We start from the raw sequence: 23,472 nt of genomic DNA on the forward strand, positions 1-23,472 counted from the left end.
GAGACATTGGTCTCTGTCCAGGCAATCTGGCAGTGTAGGTGGGAGGTGCTCACTAAATTCAATAGCTGCCAAAGCCCTAAGCCACGGAATTACTTTAATAAGCCTCTTTGAAGTCGATTTCCAATTCCTCCTTCTACAGACTCTAAAACAACTTACGGTCTTTGACTAAGCTCTGCAATATCTGCCCTAACATCTCATGAGACTTATGCCAAAGTTTATTTCATTAATTTCCCCAGTGAAGGCTCCTGTAACATTTCACACAGAAAAGGTCTATGTAAATGCAAGTTATTGATTTCCATTTTGTTGCTCCTTTGCAAACATTTTTGCCTGCTGTTTTACGATATTAACAACCAGCTGCTGTAGATTCATACATCCTCTGTGAAACACTGAAATCATAGAATTCAGTGTGGAAGGAGGACATTTGGCCCATCAAGTCTGCACCAACCCTCCAAAGGGCACTGCACCCAGACCCAGCCCACCACCCTATCCCTGTAAGCTCGCATTTACCATGGCTAACCCACCTAGCCTACACATCTCTTGTCACTACTGACAATTTAGCATGGCCAATCCACCTCAGCTGCACATCTCTGGACTGGGAGGGAAAATCAGAGCACCCAGAGGAAACCCACACAGATGCAGGAAGAATGTCTACATGGAATTGCACAGTCGGTGCTGCCATCGTACTGTCCTTTCTCTGAATAACTTTCTCAGAAAGGAGTATCAAATAATTTTCTTTTGATGTCTTGGCTAATACTGCAACCTCGCTGCAAGTTAATATTTGCTAATTGTCTCCTGATCTGAGTAACATTTTTCTCCTTGAGATGTTCAACTTCTTTCCACACAGTCACATTGGTATTTCAAACTTTACATTCAATATACAAAGCTATTCAAAATGACAAAAAAACAAGTAATAGGGCTTAAGTTGCATTAAATACTTTCTGCACTTAGAATTCTGAGAAGATAACAAGCAGGATAAATAAAGGGAAACCACCATATGTAATGTAGTTAGAGCTCCAAAAGGAAAAGCGTTTGATTAAGACATAACAAGGTGTAGAGCTTGCAGGCCAAGCAGCATCAGAAGAGCAGGAAAACTGACGTTCTGCACCTAGACCTTTCTTCAGAAATCAAGGAAATCAGAAATCAATTAAGGCTGCTTAATAAGATTCGAGGTCATGGTGTTGGTAGTAGTAAATTAGTCACAATTATTTCCAATATATATTAATGTCTGGGATGACAAAAGAGTAAATACTATTGTCAACATTGTGGATTACAAGAAAATTGGTGAGAATCTGAGTGGCGAGGATGGCAATGAGGGAGATAGACAGGTTAAGTGAGTAGGCAAATATTTGGCAGATGGAATATAATGTGGGGAAAATGTGAGGATATGCACTTTGGCAGGAAGAATAGAGGAACTGAACAATATTTAAATGGAGAAAGATGGCCAACTTTCGGTAGTAGATTTGCCAACTTTAAGTACATTTCAGTCATCGTTGGACAAGCATATGGACGTACGTGGAATAGCGTAGGTTAGATGGGCTTCAGATCGGTATGACAGGTCGGCACAACATCGAGGGCCGAAGGGCCTGTACTGTGCTATAATGTTCTATGATAACTGTTGCAGCACATGTAAATGGGGCTTCTTGTGCATAAATCACAAAAAAGCTAGCACACAAGTTCAGTGGGTAATAGGGGAAGCAAGTGGAGCATTAGCTCTTATTTCAAAGGAAATGAAGCATAGAGATAGGGAGGACTTGCTAAAACTCTACAAGGTGCTTGTCAGACCACGCCTGGAACAGTATAAGTACTTTTGAATCTCTTGTCTGAGGAAAGACAAATTGAATTGGAGGCAGTCCAGAGAAGCTTCACATGGTTGATTCGAGATATGGAAGGAGCAGTATGCTGACTGGTATGAACATTCCTGTTAAGACTACAGCTAACTTCTGAAGTTCTGAGGAAGGTCACTGGACCTGAAATGTTAATTGCTTTCTCTCAACAGATGCTGCCAAATCTGCTGAGCTTTTTCAGCATTTGCTGTTTTTTGTTTCTGATTTCTAGCATCCATTTCTAGCTGTTCTGCAACAACTAGTTGTGCAATTCAGAGATGTCTACAAGCTGGCAGAATGCTAACTGGACTGTCAATCTGAAAAATATGATAATCAGCAACTAATGCTCACTCCATTGCCACATTCCAAAGATTAGCTTTGTTTTCAAACTGGAAAAACTAGTCAAGAACTGTAATTTTTTTTGTTGATCCAAAACTTTGGAATTCACCTTCAACATACGTGGTTATTTCCTCAGCACTTAAGGTTTCCTAGAGTTTCTTTATTATGTATAAGACCAAAAATGTGGAATTAGTTTTCTGAAGCAGTGTCTATTTCCATGACAATCCCCAGCCACATTTATTGCATTAACACATGACCTTGGCCTGATCCAAGGACTTTTTTTTGTTCATATCACCAAGCAAAGCTCAAGGATCAGCTCCCTTTAATCCCTTTGCTGGCCTACAATGTCAATTCAATACTAATTACTGTGGAACAAAGGAGTTGAATTCACAGAGTGCCCAAAGGCCTTGACAAATCCCAATGCACTTCACAGTCAATTAAATGCTTCTGAAGTGTATACACTATAATGATGTCAGGACATTGCTGGTGGTATTCTTCATGAAGCCAACTCTACAAACATTCAGGTTAAACACTTGAAAAATCAACTATGATGCAATGGACAATGGGCCTGCATGGCTGAAAAGCAGTTCTCCTGCCAGATCCTATTTTGTTAAACTTTATTCCTGGGGAAGATAAAGAGAACATAACAAGGACGCGCTGAAATAGCAGGAACTGCAGATGCTGGAGAATCTGAGATAAAGTGTTGGCTGGATTAACACTGCAGACCAGGCAGCAGAGGAGCAGGAAGGCTCACCTCTACTGGCTCCGTCCCCACCTCTTTGACCTGTCTGTCTCCCCTCCACCTATCTTCTCCACTGTCCACCTTCTATCTGCCTCCCCTTCTCTCCCTATTTATTTCAGAACCCCCTTCCCTTCCCACATTTTTGAAGAAGGGTAGAGGCCCAAAACGTCAGCCTTCTTGCTCCTATGATGCTGCTTGGCCTGCTGTGTTCATCCAGCTCTACACCTTGTTATGAAGGACACTCTGAAGCTCTCTTTAAACTGCAGTGGCAGTGGAATTAATGGCTGCAAAGTTTGTTAACAGATATTCAAAAATATGACAAATTATTAACATTAATGCACTATGGCTTTGAGCCAAAACACCTTATGAAGAGGCAGAGCACAGGCGGTCAGAAAAATCCAAGGGTCAAGAATTGGCCTGTCCTATTTCAGGAAGGCCAGTGGTTGAAACTCAGAACCTTGTGTGAATGCCATTCTCAAGCTGAAGGATGGCCGACAATGACTCAGGAAAATGCCGCAGTTATTATGCATGTCGCACGGTCTCACAAACAACAACAACCAGCCGATCTGGTTTGCCATGATGATCATGGGAAAATTGAAGGAGATTGAAAGAACTGCATGTTCTTCTACCGATAGTGCAACAGGATCTTTCATTGCACCCGAGAGGGCAAGCGGATTCTTCTGCATCGTCGTCTCATAACAGAACCCTGGAGTGTACCCAGCATCTACGATCAACAAAACTTGTCACAACCACCCAAAAGTGACACCTATCTTTATTGGATAATGCTTATTACAGATAAATATTTCCTCCCTGACAGAGATAGCACTCGGTTGCTCAATCATTCCATAAAGAAACTAACTCAACACCAGAAATCTCAAGGTGATCCTCAATACGCAATAAACAGTTAAGTCTATAATTCGATAATGTGACCTCATGGTTAAAAAGACTGTTTAATCCACAAAATGTTTAGTCAGTTGGGCCTTTGGATCAAACAGTACATTTGTATTACTCTGTGCCCGAACCATATAGAATTGCTGGTTATTCACAGGACAATACTTAAATTGCATCTGGTTTCCATTAGCATTATTCTCAGAAATTCTGCACAGTGCAATTACTGCCAGCATCACAAGAAAATTCCAGAGTGAAACTATGTGATGTTTAATACTTGGCCTAGAAGGTTACTGTCAAATCTAGCACAACACTGGAAAATAGGTTCATCCACACAGCTATTTGTACCAATTTACACATAAATAGCTCCCAACTATGCTGAGGTACACTGCTGACATTGGATTGCAGACAAAGTTGCCAATGGCCAAGAAAATTAAAGACAGAAAATGTTGGAAATACGTAGCAGATCTACAAGCATCTGAAAAGACAAAGTTCAAATTTCTGAGTAAGGATTCTTTTGATTTGCATCTCTTTTAAGGGTGGAATAAGATGTAAAGAAAAGGCAACTTGCTAAGAGTCCATAACCGCTGTAATAAAGAAGCAAATGTTAGAGGTGAGTTTGTAATACTTAATTTCTACAATGATCAAAATATGAAGAGAAATTAATAAATAGAGAATTATGAATGCTGACTTTAAAGACTAATAATAGGATAATAACATGTGATACAGTAATCTATTAAATCAATATTTTAAAAATTGTGATTAGATGCTATCACCATGTTCAGTACACGAACAGGGTTGGAAAAACACACAAACTGGAACCCCAACTTTATCTGCTGTCATGAAGTTCAAAAATAAAAACAAAATGCTGGTATCATTCAGCAAGGTTCGAAAGCATATGTGGAGAAAGAAACAATTAATATTTCAAGTATGCAATATTTCATCAAAACTCAGGTGATCTCTAAAAGCAAGATGCACAAGGGCAGCAGATGCAAGGCAACACCAGCACCTGAAAGTACTGCTTCAAGTCTCACACCATCCCATTTGGGAAAGACATCACGAATTCTTCATTGTCGTAGCACCATAGCCTGGAATTCCCACCCTCTAACTGCACTGTGGTTTTATCTACACTATTCTGCCTGGTATGGGGGATTTCAGCTATGAAGAAAGGTGGGATAGACTGGGTTTGTTTTCACTGAAACGCAGGTGGTCAAGGGGCGATCTGATAGAAGTTCATAAGATTGCGAATAGCATCGATAGAGTGGCAAGTGTGAGGCCTTTCCCAGGGTGGAGGTGTCAATTACTAGGGGACACAGATTGAACATTGCTCGGGATGGTGGTGGGGCAAGTTTACACCAGATGTGCAAGGCAAGTTTTCTACACAAAGTGTGGTGATGGGAAGAACTGTCAGAGGTGGTGGAGGAAGCAGACACAATAGCAACATTCAAGCATTGGTGAGTACACGAATTGGAGAAGAGGTGACGAACATGGATCCTGTAGGTGAAGACAGCTTCAGCATGGAAAGGCAAAACGTGTTAGGGCAGGCTTGGAGGGCCGAAGGGCCTGTTCCTATGCTGTTTGTTCTTTGTACATGGACTTCAGCAGTTCAACAAAATGGCTCATAGCCCCCTTCTCAAGAGTAATGAAGAATGAGGTATAAATGCTGAGGTTGCCAGCAATGTTCACATCCCAAGAATGAATTTTTAAGAAGTGGTAGTCCATTGATATTGTCCTGTGCATATTATTACAGTACCAGATATCTTCACACTGATAATATATGGACTATGTTCACACTTACACTGTAGTGGGCATATTAGAATCATAGAACGATTACAGTCGAGGAATGCCATCCAGTCTGTCACAGCCATTCTAAATTTCTGTACGAGTAACATAGCTAGTCCCACTTATTCAGACTGGGATGTGCCCACAGCGGTGTAGCTGTTTCAGAAGGTGGCTCACTGCCACCTGCTCAATGTGATAGGCAGTAAATGTGGCCCTGTCAGCAATGCTCATATCTTAAAAAAATGGATTCATAAAACACTGTTACTTTAAAATTAGTAGAGACAACTCACTTTTAATCACAGTGTACAACCTATTCGCTTTTTACAAAAAAACATTTAAAACTAAATTAAGCAAAAAAATTAAATCAAGCCCTTTAATATTTTCAATGGCCATGGCCCAAGGCAAAAGCCACATATGCCAGGTCTCCTGTAAGGAACAATTTGAGAGTGGCCTTCATGGCACCATCAGGTTGCTGTTGGTTGCGCACATGTACAGCTTTATTGGCAGGAATATTGACAGGAGCACCGTTTGGAGAATCTAGATCCATCTCAGTCTGAGTTCCTTTACTTTTTAGAAAACTTCTTTCCCTGATATTAGTGTCTTTTTCAGATCTTCACTGTCTTTGCACTTCGTGCTCCTAATTTATTGGCCCGAGTTCATTTATTTCTTTCATTCATTTTCAAAACAAAATTCTTCCAAGGGATAATATGCTTAAGTGCTTCAATGCATGAGAAATGAGAAAATAAAACAGAATAGCAAGTTAAATACAAGTCCATCAGGGAGGCAGGAGAACAAATACCGCAGCAAGTAAATAATGCATGGTTTTCGCTGAAGGGAGGGTTGCTGCAGAATACGAGTCCAGTTTCAGACCCACACATTGTTGCTAGGGTATCAGTTGAAAGCATTAGGGGGGGGAAGTGAAATTTCCATTCACATTAACTGTGTAAAACACCTAGCTGTGCAATTAACAATCCTGGACTAGAAACTGAGTGAGAAAATATCTTTAACAGCACCCCTCAAGTTGGTGTGAGAGGACTTCAGGGATGGATCTGCAAACTTAGCAGTGAGAATAACAAAGTGTGAAGCTGGACGAACTCAGCAGGCCAAGCTGCATCTCAGGAGCACAAAAGCTGACGTTTCAGGCCTCGACCCTTCATTAGAGAGGGGGATGAGGAGAGGGTTCTGAAATAAATAGGGAGAGAGGGGGAGGCAGACTTCGGTCCGCCTCCCCTTCTCTCCCTATTTGTTCCAGAACCCTCTCCAATGAAGGGTCTAGGCCCGAAACGTCAGCTTTTGTGCTCCTGACATGCAGCTTGGCCTGCTGAGTTCGTCCAGCTTCACACTTTGTTATCTTGGATTCTCCAGCATCTGCAGTTCCCAATATCACTTAGCAGTGAGAATAGCTGTAGGAGCAGCACATGAGGGAAGGGTTACAAGTTGCAGAAACAATCTGTTCCCTTCCAAATTGGATTAAACACAGATAATGCATTTCTGCCGTAAAACATTTAAGAAGTACCTAGTTCTTGCGCATCTGTCACTTAATAAAAGTAGTACTACAGACTGAAGGGCAGGCTAAGTTTTTTAGATAAAAGGCCTATTTCTAAAAAATATAATTTTCCCTATAGTTTACTGACACCAATACATGAAATCAGATTAGTGGGATATTTGTATTTGAAGAAATCAGGAAAATTGGCACAAGGAACTGGAATAAGGCAAATATGCTCAGAGAAATAAATGCATAGCTCTAAACATGATGTGGGAGACATGGCTTCCAGTTCATTGGACACTGGTACTAATACTGGGAAAAGTGAGATCTCTATCTTTGGGGCAGTATGCACCTGAGCTGCACTGGGACTGGTGTTCTAAGTGAGTGAATAGCCAGGAACATAGAAAAGGTTTCAACCTAAATAAGGGGTTGAAAGATTAAACTTGGGTAGACGTAGCAAATCAAGGGATAGGAGGACAGCAAAGTAGTAATATGGAAACACAGTCCTTTTCTGCAATTCTCTTATCTAAGTAAAGACCTTACAATACACCAACAGTCAAGACTGGATGTTGCAAAGGTAGCAAAAAAACCTAAAAGATCTTCATCTGAATGCACACAGCATTCATTATAAACTAAATGAGTTAAAGTAAATCAATATGATCTGATAGCCATTACAGAAACATGGCTGCAGGATGACAAGCTTTAAGTACTTAAGGTTGAGATGTATATGACATTCCAAAAGAATATGAAGCCAGGTAAAGCTGCTGGGATACTGCTTTTAATAAAAGGTGACATTGGTGTCATTGCTCAAGATGACCTTGGTTCAGGAAATCAAGATGCAGAACTGCTCTGGGTGTGGATGAAAAAATATTAGTGGTTACTAATAGGAACCTGTTTTGACCACTATGTTGGTTAAAAGTATACAAGAAACATTGGATGTTTGTGGTAGAGGAACAGCAATAATCAGTGATTTTAATCAATACATAAATTGGAAAAGTCAGATTGACAATGATAGTCTGGGTGAAGTGTTCAAAGAATACTATTGAGATAATTTCTCACAACAGCATGTTCTGGAACCAGCTAGACAATAGGTTATATTAGACTTGGCACTGTATAATGAAACAGGATTAATGTATGATCTCAGAGTAAAGGCACCTTTAGGAAGCGATCACAATATGACTGAATTTTACATCTAGTTTGAAAGGAAGAGTGGGTCTACGATTATTATTTTAAACTTAAATAAGGGTAACAATGTAGACACGAATACTAAGCTGGCTGAAGTGAACTGGCATACTAGGCTACAAGATAAATCAATACACAAGCAACGGCAACTATTGAAGGAAATATTTCAGTATATTACTACAATAATGAAAAGTTGCAAAGGAAGATCTCATCATCTGTGGTTAATGAAAGTAGTTAAGGAAAGCATCAAACTTAAGGGACAAGCATATATTATATGGGTGGTAGGTCAGATGATTGGTCAAAATATAAAGAACTGCACAGAATAACAAGAAGAAATTACAACACAAGAGGAAGCTAGCTAGAAATGAATAGCAGAAGTTTCTACAGGTGAACAAAAGGGGAAGAAGTAAATAAAGTGAGCGTTGATGGTGTAGTGAGAGAGAGATTTGGGAGTTAATGGTACATAAAGAAATTATGGATGGACCACCACTGGGGAAATAATCCCCAACAAACTGATAAAACTGTGGGAGGATCTTGACGGGCTTCATCCTCGAGTCTTAAAAGAGGTGGTTAATGAAGTAGATGGGTCAGCATTCTTTTTACAAAATTTACTAGATTCCGGAAAGTTCCATCAGACTGGAAAGTAGCAAACCTAATTTGTCTCTTCAAAAGGAGAGACAAATAGAAAACCATTAGGAAATAACAGAACAGTTAGCTTGATGTCCGTCATGGGGAAAATTAGAATCAATCGTTGAAGGGTTTATAGCTGGGAACTTTGAAAAAAAAATCAAGATAATCTGGAAGAGTCAGTGGTTTTGTGAAAGGAAAATCATGGTCAACCAAATTACTGGCATTCTGTTAAGGGGTAGAATTGCTGTGGATAAGGGGGAACTTAATAACATACCATACCTAGTCCTCCAGGAGGCACCTGACAAGGTGTCACGAAATGTTATTCCACAAAATAAAAGCACATGGTGTCGGAGGTAACCTGAATTTAAGAAATTCAATCAGCTCATTGTTAGAAAAGAGTATGGATAAATTAGTACTTTTCAGATCAGCAGGTCGTAAAACTGGGGCCCACAGGGTCTATCTTGGGGCCTCAATGCAAAGCCATTACTTAATGGAGGGGAACAGACTTATGGTTGCTAAATTTGTAGATGACACAAAGATAGGCAGGAAAACATGGTCGTAAAGAGGTTGCAGGATGATATGAATAGGTTGACTGATTGGGAAAAAATCTGGCAGAGGTCTAGGCAAGGCAATCAAAGGTTAACACAAGTACTATAGATGAGAATATGGAATTTGAAACACAAACAGATCAGTCAAGATCTCACTAAATGCTGGATTAGGTTTGAGGGGCCAAATTACCTTATTCTGTTGCTAATCATATATCCATATTCACGAGATGTGAAAAAACACAGCAATGTTACAGAGAATTGACCTGAAGCTACTTTGCAGGAATACAGGTGATAAAGCAGTAAAATACTGATTTTCTTCACAACAATTGGATTCATCTTGGAATCTGACTCATATTTTAAAAAATGCAAACTTAGTTGGGCTGCTTCCAAAAGTAAAGCTTTGGAGCAAAGTGTCATAAAAGAAAAACTAGTGCGGAGTAAAACAAAACAGTACAATAATGAAGAAGGTGCAAGCAGACCCAATGTCTCAATTATTTATCATTAAACTTGGCAGTTTGCGAAATACCTACTGCTTCATTTCATTATCAATAATTTCACATAACCAGCAGTTCAACAGGACAGTACATCCAGACTACTAGCCTGCACAACTTAATTCCACTATGTTAACTTATTGACCTCCATTTCCCAGTTCTCGTCGGCTAAAAGCAGACAAGTGATTGCCTGTCTGACAGTCTGTCACACAAGACAACTACCCAACGTACGAGATAGTCCTGTCAAGGGTGACAGACGATTACATACAGGAGCAAGATTAGTCTACTTGGCCCATCGAATCAGCTCCAACATTTGATCATGGCTGTTATGCTTCTTAACCCTATTTCCATGCCTTTTCCCCATAGCTCGTGATACCCTTACCAATCAAGAACCTATTTCTGTCTTAAATACACTCAATAACTTGGCCTCCTCAGCCTTCTGCAGCAATAAATTCCATTGATTCATCACACTCTGAAATTCTTCCTCATCTATAGGGGTCGTCCCTTCATTCTGAGGCTGTGCCTTCGGGTCCTGGTCTCTAATACCAGTGAAAACGTATTCACCATCTCCACTCAATCCAGGCCGCTCAGTATTCTGTAAATTTCAGTGAGATCCCCCCCAGCCTTCTAAACTGCAAGTACAAACCCATATAGTTCTTGTATCACAAGCCTTTCATCCCCTAAGATTCTTGTAAACCCTCTCTGGAACCCCTTTGATGTCAGCACATTTTTCCTCAATCACAAGATCAGTTTGTTAAGAGCTTGATACAGCCTCAGAAGTACATCTCTACTCTTGGATTCTAGCTCTCTTGAAATGAATGCAAACTATGCATTTGTTTTTCTAGCTACCAACTGATCCTGCACGTTAACCTTAAGAGAATCCTGGACTAGGAGTCCCAAGTCCTGCTGTGCTTCAGATTTCTAAAACCGTTCCCCATTTAGAAAATAGACTATGCTTCTATTCCTTCTACAAAAGTATATACCTCACATTCTCCTACTTTGTATTCTATCAGCCACTCTGCCCACTCTCCTAGCCTGTCAAAATCCTTTGGCAGCCTCCCCACTTCCTCAACACTACTTTGCTCTTCGCCTATGCTTGTGTCATCTGCAAACTTAGCAACAATGCCCTCAGTTATTCATCCATATTGTTAATGTATAACGTGAATAATGCAAACCCTGACAAAACTCCACTAGCCACTATCTGCTATCCTGAAAAAAAAACTTTTATCCCTACATTCTGCATTTTGCCAGTCATCTAGTCTTCTTTCCATGTTTTTACCTTGTTCATAACACCATGGGCTCTTATTTCACAGCGTCCTGTGAGACACCTGCTCAAAGGCATTCTGGAAATTCAAATACATCACATCCACTGGCTTTTCTTTGTCAAACTTGCTCATTAACTCCTCAAAGAATTTAACAGATTTGTCAGGCATTACCTTCCTTCGACGAAGTTATGCTGATTCAGCCCTATTTTACCACACATTTCTAAGTATTCCACAATCTCATTCTTACCAATAGACCGTAAAACCTTACGGATGACCAAGGTCAGATTAACTGGCCTATAATTTACTGTCTTCCTCCTCTCTTAAACAGGAGTGCTATTTAGCCATTTTCCAGCCCTCTGGAACCCTCCCTCACTTCTGTGTTTGCTGAAAGATCAGCACCAAAGTCTCCACAATCTCCTCTGCTATCTCCTTCAGAACTCTGGGATGTAGTTCACCTAGTCCAGGTGATTTATCCACCTTCAGGTCTTTTAGCTTCCACAGCACCTTCTCCTTATCAATGGCAACTATACTCACCTCTGCCACCTGGATCCCTAAGTTCTGGGATTGGATTGGGTTTTCACCGTGAAGACTGATGCGAAGATGAACTGTCTTATGGAGGTTTACAAATATTTTCACACCATACAATGACAGTAGCAACATTTAGACACAAAGACCAGAATCATGTTTTTCTCAAAGGCATAGCCAGAACTGCTTCAAATTAGAGAGATATACAAGCTTCTGAATAAAGCACTATTCCCTAAAACTGAACACCTGAATAAAAAAAAATGAAATAAGGCGCACAATGAATTATCAGCGTTCAGCTGCCCTGATAGAGAAACACTTCAATGGTATTCTATTTCCCTTTCATTAAACAGTGCACTCTGAATTCTTTAAGTATGCAAAATCTAGAAGAAATCCCAACTCTCTCAGCATGACTATATGGTGAAGTAACATACAACTGAGTCATCCAGATAAGACGATACCAGAGATAATGGGAACTGCAGATGCTGGAGAATTCCAAGGTAATAAAATGTGAGGCTGGATGAACACAGCAGGCCAAGCAGCATCTCAGGAGCACAAAAGCTGACGTTTCGGGCCTAGACCCTTCATCAGAGAGGGGGATGGGGAGAGGGAACTGGAATAAATAGGGAGAGAGGGGGAGGCGGACCGAAGATGGAGAGTAAAGAAGATAGGTGGAGAGAGTATAGGTGGGGAGGTAGGGAGGGGATAGGTCAGTCCAGGGAAGACGGACAGGTCAAGGAGGTGGGATGAGGTTAGTAGGTAGATGGGGGTGCGGCTTGGGGTGGGAGGAAGGGATGGGTGAGAGGAAGAACCGGTTAGGCAGGCAGAGACCGATTGGGCTGGTTTTGGGATGCAGTGGGTGGGGGGGAAGAGCAGGGCTGGTTGTGTGGTGCAGTGGGGGGAGGGGATGAACTGGGCTGGTTTAGGGATGCAGTAGGGGAAGGGGAGATTTTGAAACTGGTGAAGTCCACATTGATACCATTAGGCTGCAGGGTTCCCAGGCGGAATATGAGTTGCTGTTCCTGCAACCTTCGGGTGGCATCATTGTGGCAGTGCAGGAGGCCCATGATGGACATGTCATCTAGAGAATGGGAGGGGGAGTGGAAATGGTTAAACAACTGCACCTCCCAGTCGCAAACCATTTCCACTCCCCCTCCCATTCTCTAGATGACATGTCCATCATGGGCCTCCTGCACTGCCACAATGATGCCACCCGAAGGTTGCAGGAACAGCAACTCATATTCCGCCTGGGAACCCTGCAGCCTAATGGTATCAATGTGGACTTCACCAGTTTCAAAATCTCCCCTTCCCCTACTGCATCCCTAAACCAGCCCAGTTCATCCCCTCCCCCCACTGCACCACACAACCAGCCCTGCTCTTCCCCCCCCACCCACTGCATCCCAAAACCAGTCCAACTTGTCTCTGCCTCCCTAACCGGTTCTTCCTCTCACCCATCCCTTCCTCCCAACCCAAGCCGCACCCCCATCCACCTACTAACCTCATCCCACCTCCTTGACCTGTCCGTCTTCCCTGGACTGACCTATCCCCTCCCTACCTCCCCACCTATACTCTCTCCCCCTATCTTCTTTACTCTCCATCTTCGGTCCGCCTCCCCCTCTCTCCCTATTTATTCCAGTTCCCTCTCCCCATCCCCCTCTCTGATGAAGGGTCCAGGCCCGAAACGTCAGCTTTTGTGCTCCTGAGATGCTGCTTGGCCTGCTGTGTTCATCCAGCCTCACATTTTATTAAGATGATACCAGGGCTGTGCTGAGTGAATTGATATCAATCAACATAGCTGCAGCTGTATTGCAACTGGCTTCAGTGCCTTTGAACTGGAAAGGAAAGCAAGCCAGAGTTAGTAAAAAGGATTCTGAACGAATATCAAATTGCATGATCCCTTATTGCTCAACACATAGTAGTAGGTACGTAAACGTCTTACTGCTTGTCCCTCTATGGCTGCTCTCTGCCGCCCCAGTACATCCTGTAGCTGTGTGAAATGCTGAATAAAAGCCACCACCTCGGCTTGGAAGCGCTGGGTGTGAACATACTGCACTGATGCCATTTGAAGGCTCACTCTCATGTCACAATCTCGCTTAAGCTTCGGGTCTGGTCTGCCATACCTGGTTTGAGAGGAAAAGAATTGCCTTATTCAACAACAACTTACATTCGTTAGTTCTCAAAGATGCAGGTCAACAGCAAGCCAAATTAGGAAAAATTAGAATGACCAAACACTTGGTTAAAAACATAGGCTATAACGAGGGAAGAGGGTAGACACGTGGATGGCCTTAGGAACGGTATTCCAGAGCTTAGATCCTAGGTACTTGAAGGCACAGTGGCCAACAGTGAGACCAGGGAATGGGGTGTGCACTGAAGGACAGAGTGACACAGGAATCGAGTGTTTGGGAACATAGATACATACAGAGAAAGGAAGGATGCTAAGAGCAGGGAGGGATTTAGACACAAGGATGAGAATTTTAAATTTGAGATCTTTAGGACCAATAACCAATGTAGTTCAGCGGGGACAGAGATGAGTGAACTTTGATATGAGGTGGGATTTGATCAAGAGTTTTGGATCAGCTGTTGTTTATACAGTGTGGCTAATGGGAAATCAAGGGAACCTTGTGACAATTGAGTTTGGTGACCAGACACAGATGGAGGAACCAGCTGCAAGTGCAATTAGGGATTCATGCAATGTTATAGAGGTAGAAATAGACACTGAAATTGTAAGATTAATGACCAAGTAGAAGATTAATAAAGTTCAACATGTAACATTGCGTTATAAAAGCTTGCAGACATTATGTTAAAGGTTTTGACTATCTTTAACAAACAAAAATTGAGAACAATTCATGAAGGGTGTCTATGGGTTTAAAGAATGTATAAGATGCCATGCGTACATCATGGCCTCAATATGTATCCCAATTAGAGTCAAAGCGAATTGGTTCTCCAAAATAGGCGTACCAAGTGATCAAATAGAGGCTGCATACTTATAAGAAACAACAGAAAGATGGCAAATCAGCGCAGCCCTCCTTTAGGTGGTTTCTAGTAACCAAATGAAAAGATTAGATTCCCCACAGTGTGAAAACAGGCCCTTTGGCCCAACAAGTCCACACTGCCCCTTGCAGTATCCCACCCAGACCCATGCCCCTATAACCCACACACCCCTGAACACTACGGGCAATTTAGCATGGCCGATCCACCTAGCATGCACATCTTTGGACTGTCGGAGGAAACCCACGCAGACAGGGGGAGAATGTGTGAACTCCACACAGACAGTTACCCGAGGCTGGAATCGAACCTAGGCCCCTGGTGCTGTGAGGCTGCAGTGCTAACCACTGAGCCACCGTGCCGCCTGTAACAGTATCAGGTTTTGGAGTTCAAGGGCAGGGACTACTGCTGTGTAAGTGCGCAAGGTGTGGTAAACTAATAGAGAACTTACAAATGCAATATGAAACTCCATTTCACCTTTACTGAACACGTTTTACTTGAGGCAAAATAAAATTTTAAGATCTGTAGCAGTCTTTTTTAATATATGGTAAGTCAATCAGGATTTAATAACAGCTGTATTTTGTTCCCTCAAGCACTAATACTCATTACAATCCTACACCTGCAATATATACTTCACATGTTTTTGTTGCCTACAAAGTTTTGGTATAGAATATTCTGCAGTAGAATGGAGAAAAATTTCACCAGTAGCAACTTTCCATTTATATCACTCTGTCAGGGACTCGAAGATTGAATGGGACTTTTCTATCATGGATTTATACACAAGCATAATCTAAGAATACGTTTATTCTTTCATTTTGGAGTTCTGGCATATAACATTCATTCAAGGTTAAAACCCGACTGGAGATTTTTACTACCTTTTAATTTTATTTGCACAAACCCAGAAAAAAGCATTTGTAGTATTTTATGGATAAAGTAAAAGTTGTTAAAAATATTACACAGACACAAATGCATACTTGTAAATGTTGAAGATGAGTGCTTCTTTACCACTAGTGGTAAAACGTTCCCTGTACAGCTCCCCATGGGGTGTCAGATCACTGAGGGAAAGGCTTCCGAGACTGCCTTGTAGAGCAAAGTCCCCTTCTGCATGATATAAATGCGTAATCACAATTAGCAATCTAGATACTGCTTCCTATGTATTGACTAATAAAATAATTCAAACTTAATAAGAACATTTGAACAGCTTTAATTGTGTAGAAACAGAATGGGTGACCACACACTTTGTATAATTACATTCCATTTCTCAACATGTTTTCATTTTCAAAGTGTCAGCAAGGTCTTCGCAGGATGCATTTCTCCCAGCTTCCTTCCCTCCTAACAATCGAATAACATATTTATTTAAGTAGTGTAGTTGCTCCACTTTCAACTCAGCTCCATTAAGAAATAAGAATATCTTTCACTGTTTTTAAGCATTTTGCTTTTGATTTGAAAGCAAACAAATATCCCACCAGGACTGGTGGAAATTCTCAGTTAGGTCAAATACGTCACCTTCACTCAATACTACCCTACAGGGACAAACCAGACTAGTATTTAATAAAGCAGAGATTTAAAATTTGTCCACAATCTTTGGTGTAATACTGCATGATACAACCAATTCTGAAGGTGATAAATTACGGTTACAATAGTATGAACACATCAGTCATACGATTGGCGTTAACACTGGAACACTGATTGAAGTGAAACAGTTAGCACAGTTTGCTACAGAGTATCAATCAAGTAAGTTCAATGAATTTGCTACAATCAGACAATGTTTTCAGCTGTTGGCTAGTCAACTGGACAAGATTTTTATGTGATACTTTATCATTTCTCAGAAACTTTTTAAAATAGTTGGATGAAAATTAATTACCTGGCTGCACAGATCAGGACAAGGAGATAAATGGCCAGTTAACATGATTTTTAGTCTTACTGAGTAATGAAGAAAGGTGGCCAGTTTGCCACAGAATCAAACTAACAAGCCCTAGTAACACAATGAGGGCTGGGGATCAAAAGGAAATCCAACAGACTGGGTCATAACTGCATCACAACATGTGACTGCTATTGTCACAGGCCTTGCATTAAATCACCAAAGCTGTGGAACTTCCTTACGGAAACGCTCTCATCTTCAACACTTCAATGACTTTCCCTAATGTCAGGAGTGGAACTACTTATTAACAATTCAAAGTTCAAATCTCAGATAACAAACAGGCACATGCCAGACTTTGGAAGAAGCCAGATAACATCCAAACTGACATGCTCTACGTAACGTTCACATCAAGTAAGTGGTGGGCAACAATCATTTGAAAAGAAAGTCCAGCTATATTATCCAACTTCACATCATCAATGCCAAATTTTCCACTAACATTATTTTAGGAGTTACTACTATCAAAAACATCAGAGAAATAAACATTTTTAACTGTAAAAGAGAGATTAGACCCTCTGCATCAAATATCTTAGATGCTGATTCTTGAAAGACTAAACAATGATGCAATACTGCCCAGAACAGACAGTTCTCTTTTCTGTGCTCTTCTACCACTGGCCATTGACCTATAGAATGTACTACAACATTTCAAACAGTGATCTACCTTGTAACATCTAACATAAAAGATACCAAGAAGGCTAAAAACTGCATTACAATGGGGATACCAACTGCTCCAACAGACATAATAAAAACCATAAGAACTGCGGATGCTGTAAATCAGGAACAAAAACAACATTGCTGGAAAAGCTCAGGTTTGGCAGCATCATGTTTCGGGTCCGGTGACCCTTCCTCAGAACAGATATAACATCTGACTTAGAAATACAGCATGGTTTCTCCATTATCGCCGGATCTGTATTCAGTGTTCCGTACGTAAATTCATTGTAAAGAGGCACAAGAACAAGTAGCTCAAGAAAGCAGCCCCCCCAAAATTTCCTGTGCAAGTAAGGAAATTCAGGAACAACATTCAGACAACTTGCTTTTTAAAAAAAAACACTAAGCTCAGTATTCAGCCTTGCACATTGACTGACTTGTTGTAGTAGCATTTTGAAGAAACTCATGGACTGAGCATTTGATGAATCATTTCAATAATTTTCAGTCTATGTACACAAAGGTACATCTGAAAGGATCCTTTGACAACACCTTCTAATGACCACTTCAATTGAGAAGGACAGGACAGTAGATACATGGGAATATCACTACTTGTTAGTTCCCTGCCAAGCCACTCACAATCCTGATTTGGATATATATCTTTATTCCTCCATTGTCAGTGTGTTGAAGTCCTGGAATTCAACCTATAACAAAGCGCATTGTGGGCCAGTCTACAGCACATGGACTGCAGTGGTTCAAAGTCAGTTCACCATTAATCTTCTAAAGTGCAACTAAGGACGGGCAATAAATGTTGGCCCAGCCAGTGATACTTACACCCAATGAGTGAATAGAAGAAACTCCTGATCTTGTACAAGGTCATTGTAGAAACCTCAACAAAAACAGTGAAACATCCATTTAATGAATTCGACCAGAATATATAGTTGGTTTATCACAATTTGGTAAACTAATTGGAAAATTAGAGTTTGCACATTCTCTCTGTGTCCGTATGGGTTTCTCCAGTTTCCTTTCACAGTCCAAAGATGTGCAGGTAAGATGGATTGGCCATGCTAATATAGAAAAGTCAAGCATGTGCTGCCTGGTGGGATGCTCTTTGGCGAGTCGGTATGGACTTAATGGACTGAATGGCCTGCTTCAATGTTATAGGCATCCTATGATTCCATGAAAATACAAGCATGTCACTTCAAAACAAGATAACCAATATAACTAATAATCTCATGTTTCCATAAAACTATTTTTGAGAATAATAAACAAATCACGCAATACCCTGGGGCATTTAGAAGTCATGATTATGGCAATTACTTCTTGTCTTCTCAACTGAAATTACAAAGTAACGGGTGACACCTAGTGGTAGAACTCCACTTTTTAAAATGCATATTACATACAGGTCTTAGCAAAGTCACTGCACACCGCTCCTTGAGAAGACCACAAAAGATTTCATGGCATCACTGTGCGTACACTGATTGCCACATGCATTTTAGGTGATCTATTTTAGTCAGCAGAATGGAATGAACAAAGAAGTAACTAATAAATAGTTTGGTGAATGCAGGTCAAGACAATCATATTTCAGGCATACTTATCCTTCTGGCAGTAGTTTGGAACGTGTTGCCGAACCTTCCTAGAATGGGTCAGAAATATCCTGTCCTTTGTTGGTTCTATTTGAGGTCATATGCTTCTCATTTTTATTTGGAAATACAGTTGCTTTGGCCATATTTGTTGTGGAGTAGGATGCTGTGTCACTGGTTGTTTGTGGTGAGGGCAGACTGCATTAATAGTAAAGGTAGAGTCTTTTACTCAAAATTATTTTATAAATAGAACCTCAATGGGAACTGGATGATTTACACTGCACAATTCGTGTGCAATCCCAAAATAGCTAATGTATGATTCAGAAGAGCCATTCACAATCATATATAATCATAGAAGTTTGCAATGAAGACAGCCATTCTGCCTATCAGAGCTTTGTCAAAGCAATCCAAAATTTCTTATAATTCTGTAGCTACTGTCCTTTTTTCTTCTGAAACCCCTGCATCTCCCTAATTCCAAATATTTATCTAATGTTGCCTTGAGAGATTCAATGACTGCTACCTAATTTACTCTGTTGTAAAACATGCCATATTCCTAAAACACTTTACATAAAAATAAATTCTCAAACTCGTTGGTGACAATCTTCAGTTAACACTAACTAGCAAAGATAGTCTTGTCTTGTCTCATGTATTATCATCACCATTATTAATTTTGATATTTTAACACCATCGATACTTTATATTCTCTCTGATTTTAATGGCCTTTCTGTAACAGATCACCTAAAACTGTATCCAGCATTATTTGTACAATGACCATAAAATTTGCTTATAAGCTATGCCTCAAACCTGACATAGTTCATAGCACTCTCACCTCTGGGCACAAGGATATAGGCTGAAGCTCAACTCCATAACTTGCACACAAACATCAAGGTCATCATGTCTGTGCATTACTGAGGGAGCTCTGCAATGTTGAAGGTGCTGTTATCTGGATGTAACATTAAATTTCATCTGCCCGCTAATGAAGCGTCCTCTTGGCACTATTTTGAAGAACAGCAGGAGAATTATCCTGGTATTACCTCAATTCAACAAAACAAAAACAGATTGTCTGGTCATTACCTCACTTGTTTGTTGAAACTTGCTGTGCATAAAACGATTGTAGCTACATCACAGCATTGACATGATAGCTAATGGAATGCCTCTGGTGTGTGTCTCGAGTGATGTAGTGATCATGGAAGGCACTATGTAATTGCAGGTCTTCCTATTTTCTTTGCTCTTGTATTCTACGTGTATTTAAAATAATAAATCATATAACCATCTTTCAGCCCACTATTCATCTCTGCCATCAACCACTCTGCAGTCCTTGCAACACCTTTTGATTCTTGCCTGTTAACCAATTTTCTATATGTAATGTAAGATTCTATGATTCTGTAGCAGTACAAAGAGCGAGCATTCACACATCATGCTTGTATGAGCATTTTGGCAGAGCAATGCAATTTGGTCTCTCAGACCAGCCTCTTCTCCATAAGCCTGAAAACCAGTTCTCTCTACCGCCAACGGCCTTTATAAAATTTCTTATGGAATTCCATCTCACCACTGATTCAGTTAGTGTGTTCCTGACAAAACTGTCTGAAAAACCACGTCATTCCCTCACCAATTATTTTAAATCTACAACCTCTAGTTACAAACATGAGATTTTCTTTTGTTGTTGCTACTGATGCACCACATGAAACACTGGGATCTATGGTGGGTGCAGTTACACCAGCTGGTGGATTATATCACAACTAGATGGGCACTTTATTTATGTCCTACAAAAACACGGTAGGTTACAATGCCAAACCTTGATGTACCGAATTTTTCTGTTATGTACCTGTGGTTTTTAATTATACCTGTAAAGAGCAACTGTGTATTAGTGGGGATTCAAAGATATCTCCCCTCCTAACAAATGCATATTTAACCCGAAATTCATGTGTTCATAATACACCGCTTCAAAACTCTCAATAGTATAGGACTCACCAATCAGTGCAAGATGTGCTGACAGTTTTGATACATTAGCTTTGGCAAGTTCATTTGTCTTCTTATTCAATACCAGAGACAGGGAGTGAACCTGCAAGGAAAGCAAATTCATTCCAGTGGATAATTGCAAGGGTTTCCAGCTATTGTCTTTGGTGGCAACAGTTGAACAGAAATGCTGTTATCATTAATTTGCTTATACAATCATTGTCTTCAACTAACATATCGGTTGCTGATGCGTAAGTTGTTAATTAGATAGCAACGCTAAGAACTATCTTTCCAAACGTGTAGATCCATCAAAACCCAGCAATTAAGAAAAAAGAAAGCCTGGAAAACTGATGCAGGATCAAGATCCACATTTTCAGAACTCAGGGGCCTGCAGGTTACACACTACTGATGCAGTGAATCAGTAACAACTAAAATGCCAAAAAAAATCATGATAGGAAAATTGATTAGGAAAAGCAGCAGGAAAGGACAACATACAATCATGTGTTATATCAACCTCAAACCTCACCAAACATGACCGCAATGACTGAATGCGTCTTTCTAACAAATCAAAATTCCTGGCATTTGTTTACACTCTGGGGCATCTGCAATCTTTAAAACATTTTAGGAAACATTATGCAAGGTAAAACAATTGGACCTGCCACCATATTTATGGGTAGAATAGAATCTCAGATGTACTGTTACTGATCTTTACCTACTTTCTGATGTTAAGGCCATTCATGTGTATTAAACAGATCTACAATAACTGAACTGCTAGTCTCAAGCTGGAGAGCAGGGGCAAGATGCTCTGAAAAGGAGCCCAGCTTCAGTACTGACAGACCACTGAAAAGATATCAAGCGGTTCCTGTATAATTGATTGCTCAAGTGTCCTTTGCATCTAGTTCTGTTAGGATATAAATGCAGGAATTACATTCTACAAATTTGCTTGAACCCACACATTAGTGAGCAGATATATCAATACAAGCCAACAGATAGGAAATGTGTGTAATAATCCAGTTGTTACCCTGGCCTGTTCAAAACATGGAATTGTGTCAAAAAATTATAGTTTGGAGGTCAACAATCACTTTTATGCAGAATGCTCCTTCAAACAAACTGCATTCTAACTCCAACAAAGGTACTTCTGTAAGAAACACTATGTCTATGTACACGTACTTAAATCATGCACATCTGCCAGAATCCCTCTCAATTTGTCTCAGTACTATTAATGTCAATCTAAGAAATAAAATGCACAACAACCTTCAGATCCAGTTTTGTGTTGACGGGTTCCTCCTGGCCTGCCTCAGATGGAGCACCTGATCCACTGGATGTTGGTTGATGCTGGAGCTCCTCCACAGGAGGTTTCAAGCCATGGTTGTTAGCCGTTGAGCCAATCCCAAAGAAATCCAAAATCATCACCCAGGTTTGAAGTGTGATCAACACATCCAAACAGTTGAAATCTACATCTACATTTCTGTTGACCTTGTTGTAATGTGTGGAAAATTCCGGATGCTTCTTATCCACCAGTAAAACATTAATATGCACTAACGATTCGTCAAAATTTGTTCTAGTACAGTGCAACTTGGAGCTTTTCAAAGTTGGGGATGGTGGCGGGGTCATAGGATACTCTATGTTTTTGTCCATGTTTCGCTTTCTTTGCGTAGTGGTTGGCCTCTGGTAAAACTGGAAGACGTTTTGTGCTTCTTCTATGTGAGCTGGAAGGGATCGTGGCATTTCAGGATATTCTATGTTGGAGACAGATGGACAAGACTGCGACAGGAATTCTTTTTGAGTGAAACTGGAAGGTTTTGGTGCTCCTCTAGACACCATTAAATGTTTATATTTTGAGTCTGGATTCTTTTCCAACAAATCCTCCATCAGCAGCGACCGCAGAGTGATCTGGATGGCGAGCGTATGAGGGTGGTCTTTAGTGAAGTCAACTTCAAAGTCTTGAAATGTTAAGCTAACCAATCCTTGCGATTCTAGAGTGAGATCCCCACACAACTGAACCTGCAGCTCGGAGATGCAGAAATTAGCATGAATTTGAGTGAATGATCTGGACTCTGGAATTGGAAAATCAACTGGAGTTGATGGGTAGCTCACTTGGCCAAAAAGCCCACTCCCTTTCCACTCTCGTTGGAGATCAGAGAATTTTGGGCTTCTCAACGTAGAAGTAGTATTGAGAGATTCTGGCGTGGCAGTGGTTGAACCACGTGGAGTTTTGCTGAGATCCTCACTGTATGTCAGGTTGTCCAATGTCTGTAGGACCTGTTCATAAACGTGTTTTGCCAACATTACCTGTATAGTATAGAAACAATTACACAAAATTACGTCTGTCCTTGGGTTTGACTACTCTGCAGTTAACGCTATATCAAATCACTTGCACTCATTTTAATAAGAATGCCTGAAAAACTGTCATTGATTTGAAATAATAACCATCTTCCTCTTTCCAGAGATGCTGTCTGACCTGCATGTTTCCAGCAGTTTACGTTCCAATTTATCTTGCTTTTTAGGGATTCACAACTGGGTTGTTGGGGTGAAAGAGTAGCACTAGTACCAGTACTGGCAACCAGCATGCGAGATGATTTTTTTTGCTAATTCCATTGCTTTTTAGAATAATAGAATCCCTACAGTGTGAAGTAGATCATTCAACCCACTGAGTCCATACTGCCCCTCCAGAGAGCACTGCACCC

General features: G+C 40.7%; 1 protein-coding gene across 6 annotated transcripts in view; it reads right to left on the reverse strand.

Moving 5' to 3' along the window:
• vps13d (vacuolar protein sorting 13 homolog D) overlaps positions 1 to 23,472 on the reverse strand; it is a 276,898-nt gene that overhangs the window by 200,669 nt on the left and 52,757 nt on the right. For all 6 annotated transcript variants that reach the window (XM_048561113.2, XM_059638090.1, XM_048561115.2 and 3 more), the window contains exons 20-23: positions 22,040 to 23,077; positions 20,801 to 20,891; positions 15,658 to 15,784; positions 13,638 to 13,818 (exon numbers count right to left, since the gene is read on the reverse strand). In XM_048561113.2, the coding sequence (XP_048417070.2) occupies positions 13,638 to 13,818; positions 15,658 to 15,784; positions 20,801 to 20,891; positions 22,040 to 23,077 (1,437 nt within the window). The remainder of the gene's footprint in view (positions 1 to 13,637; positions 13,819 to 15,657; positions 15,785 to 20,800; positions 20,892 to 22,039; positions 23,078 to 23,472) is intronic.

This window comes from Stegostoma tigrinum, chromosome 28 (assembly GCF_030684315.1).
Source record: "Stegostoma tigrinum isolate sSteTig4 chromosome 28, sSteTig4.hap1, whole genome shotgun sequence".
In the NCBI taxonomy this organism is placed as follows: Eukaryota; Metazoa; Chordata; class Chondrichthyes; order Orectolobiformes; family Stegostomatidae; genus Stegostoma; species Stegostoma tigrinum.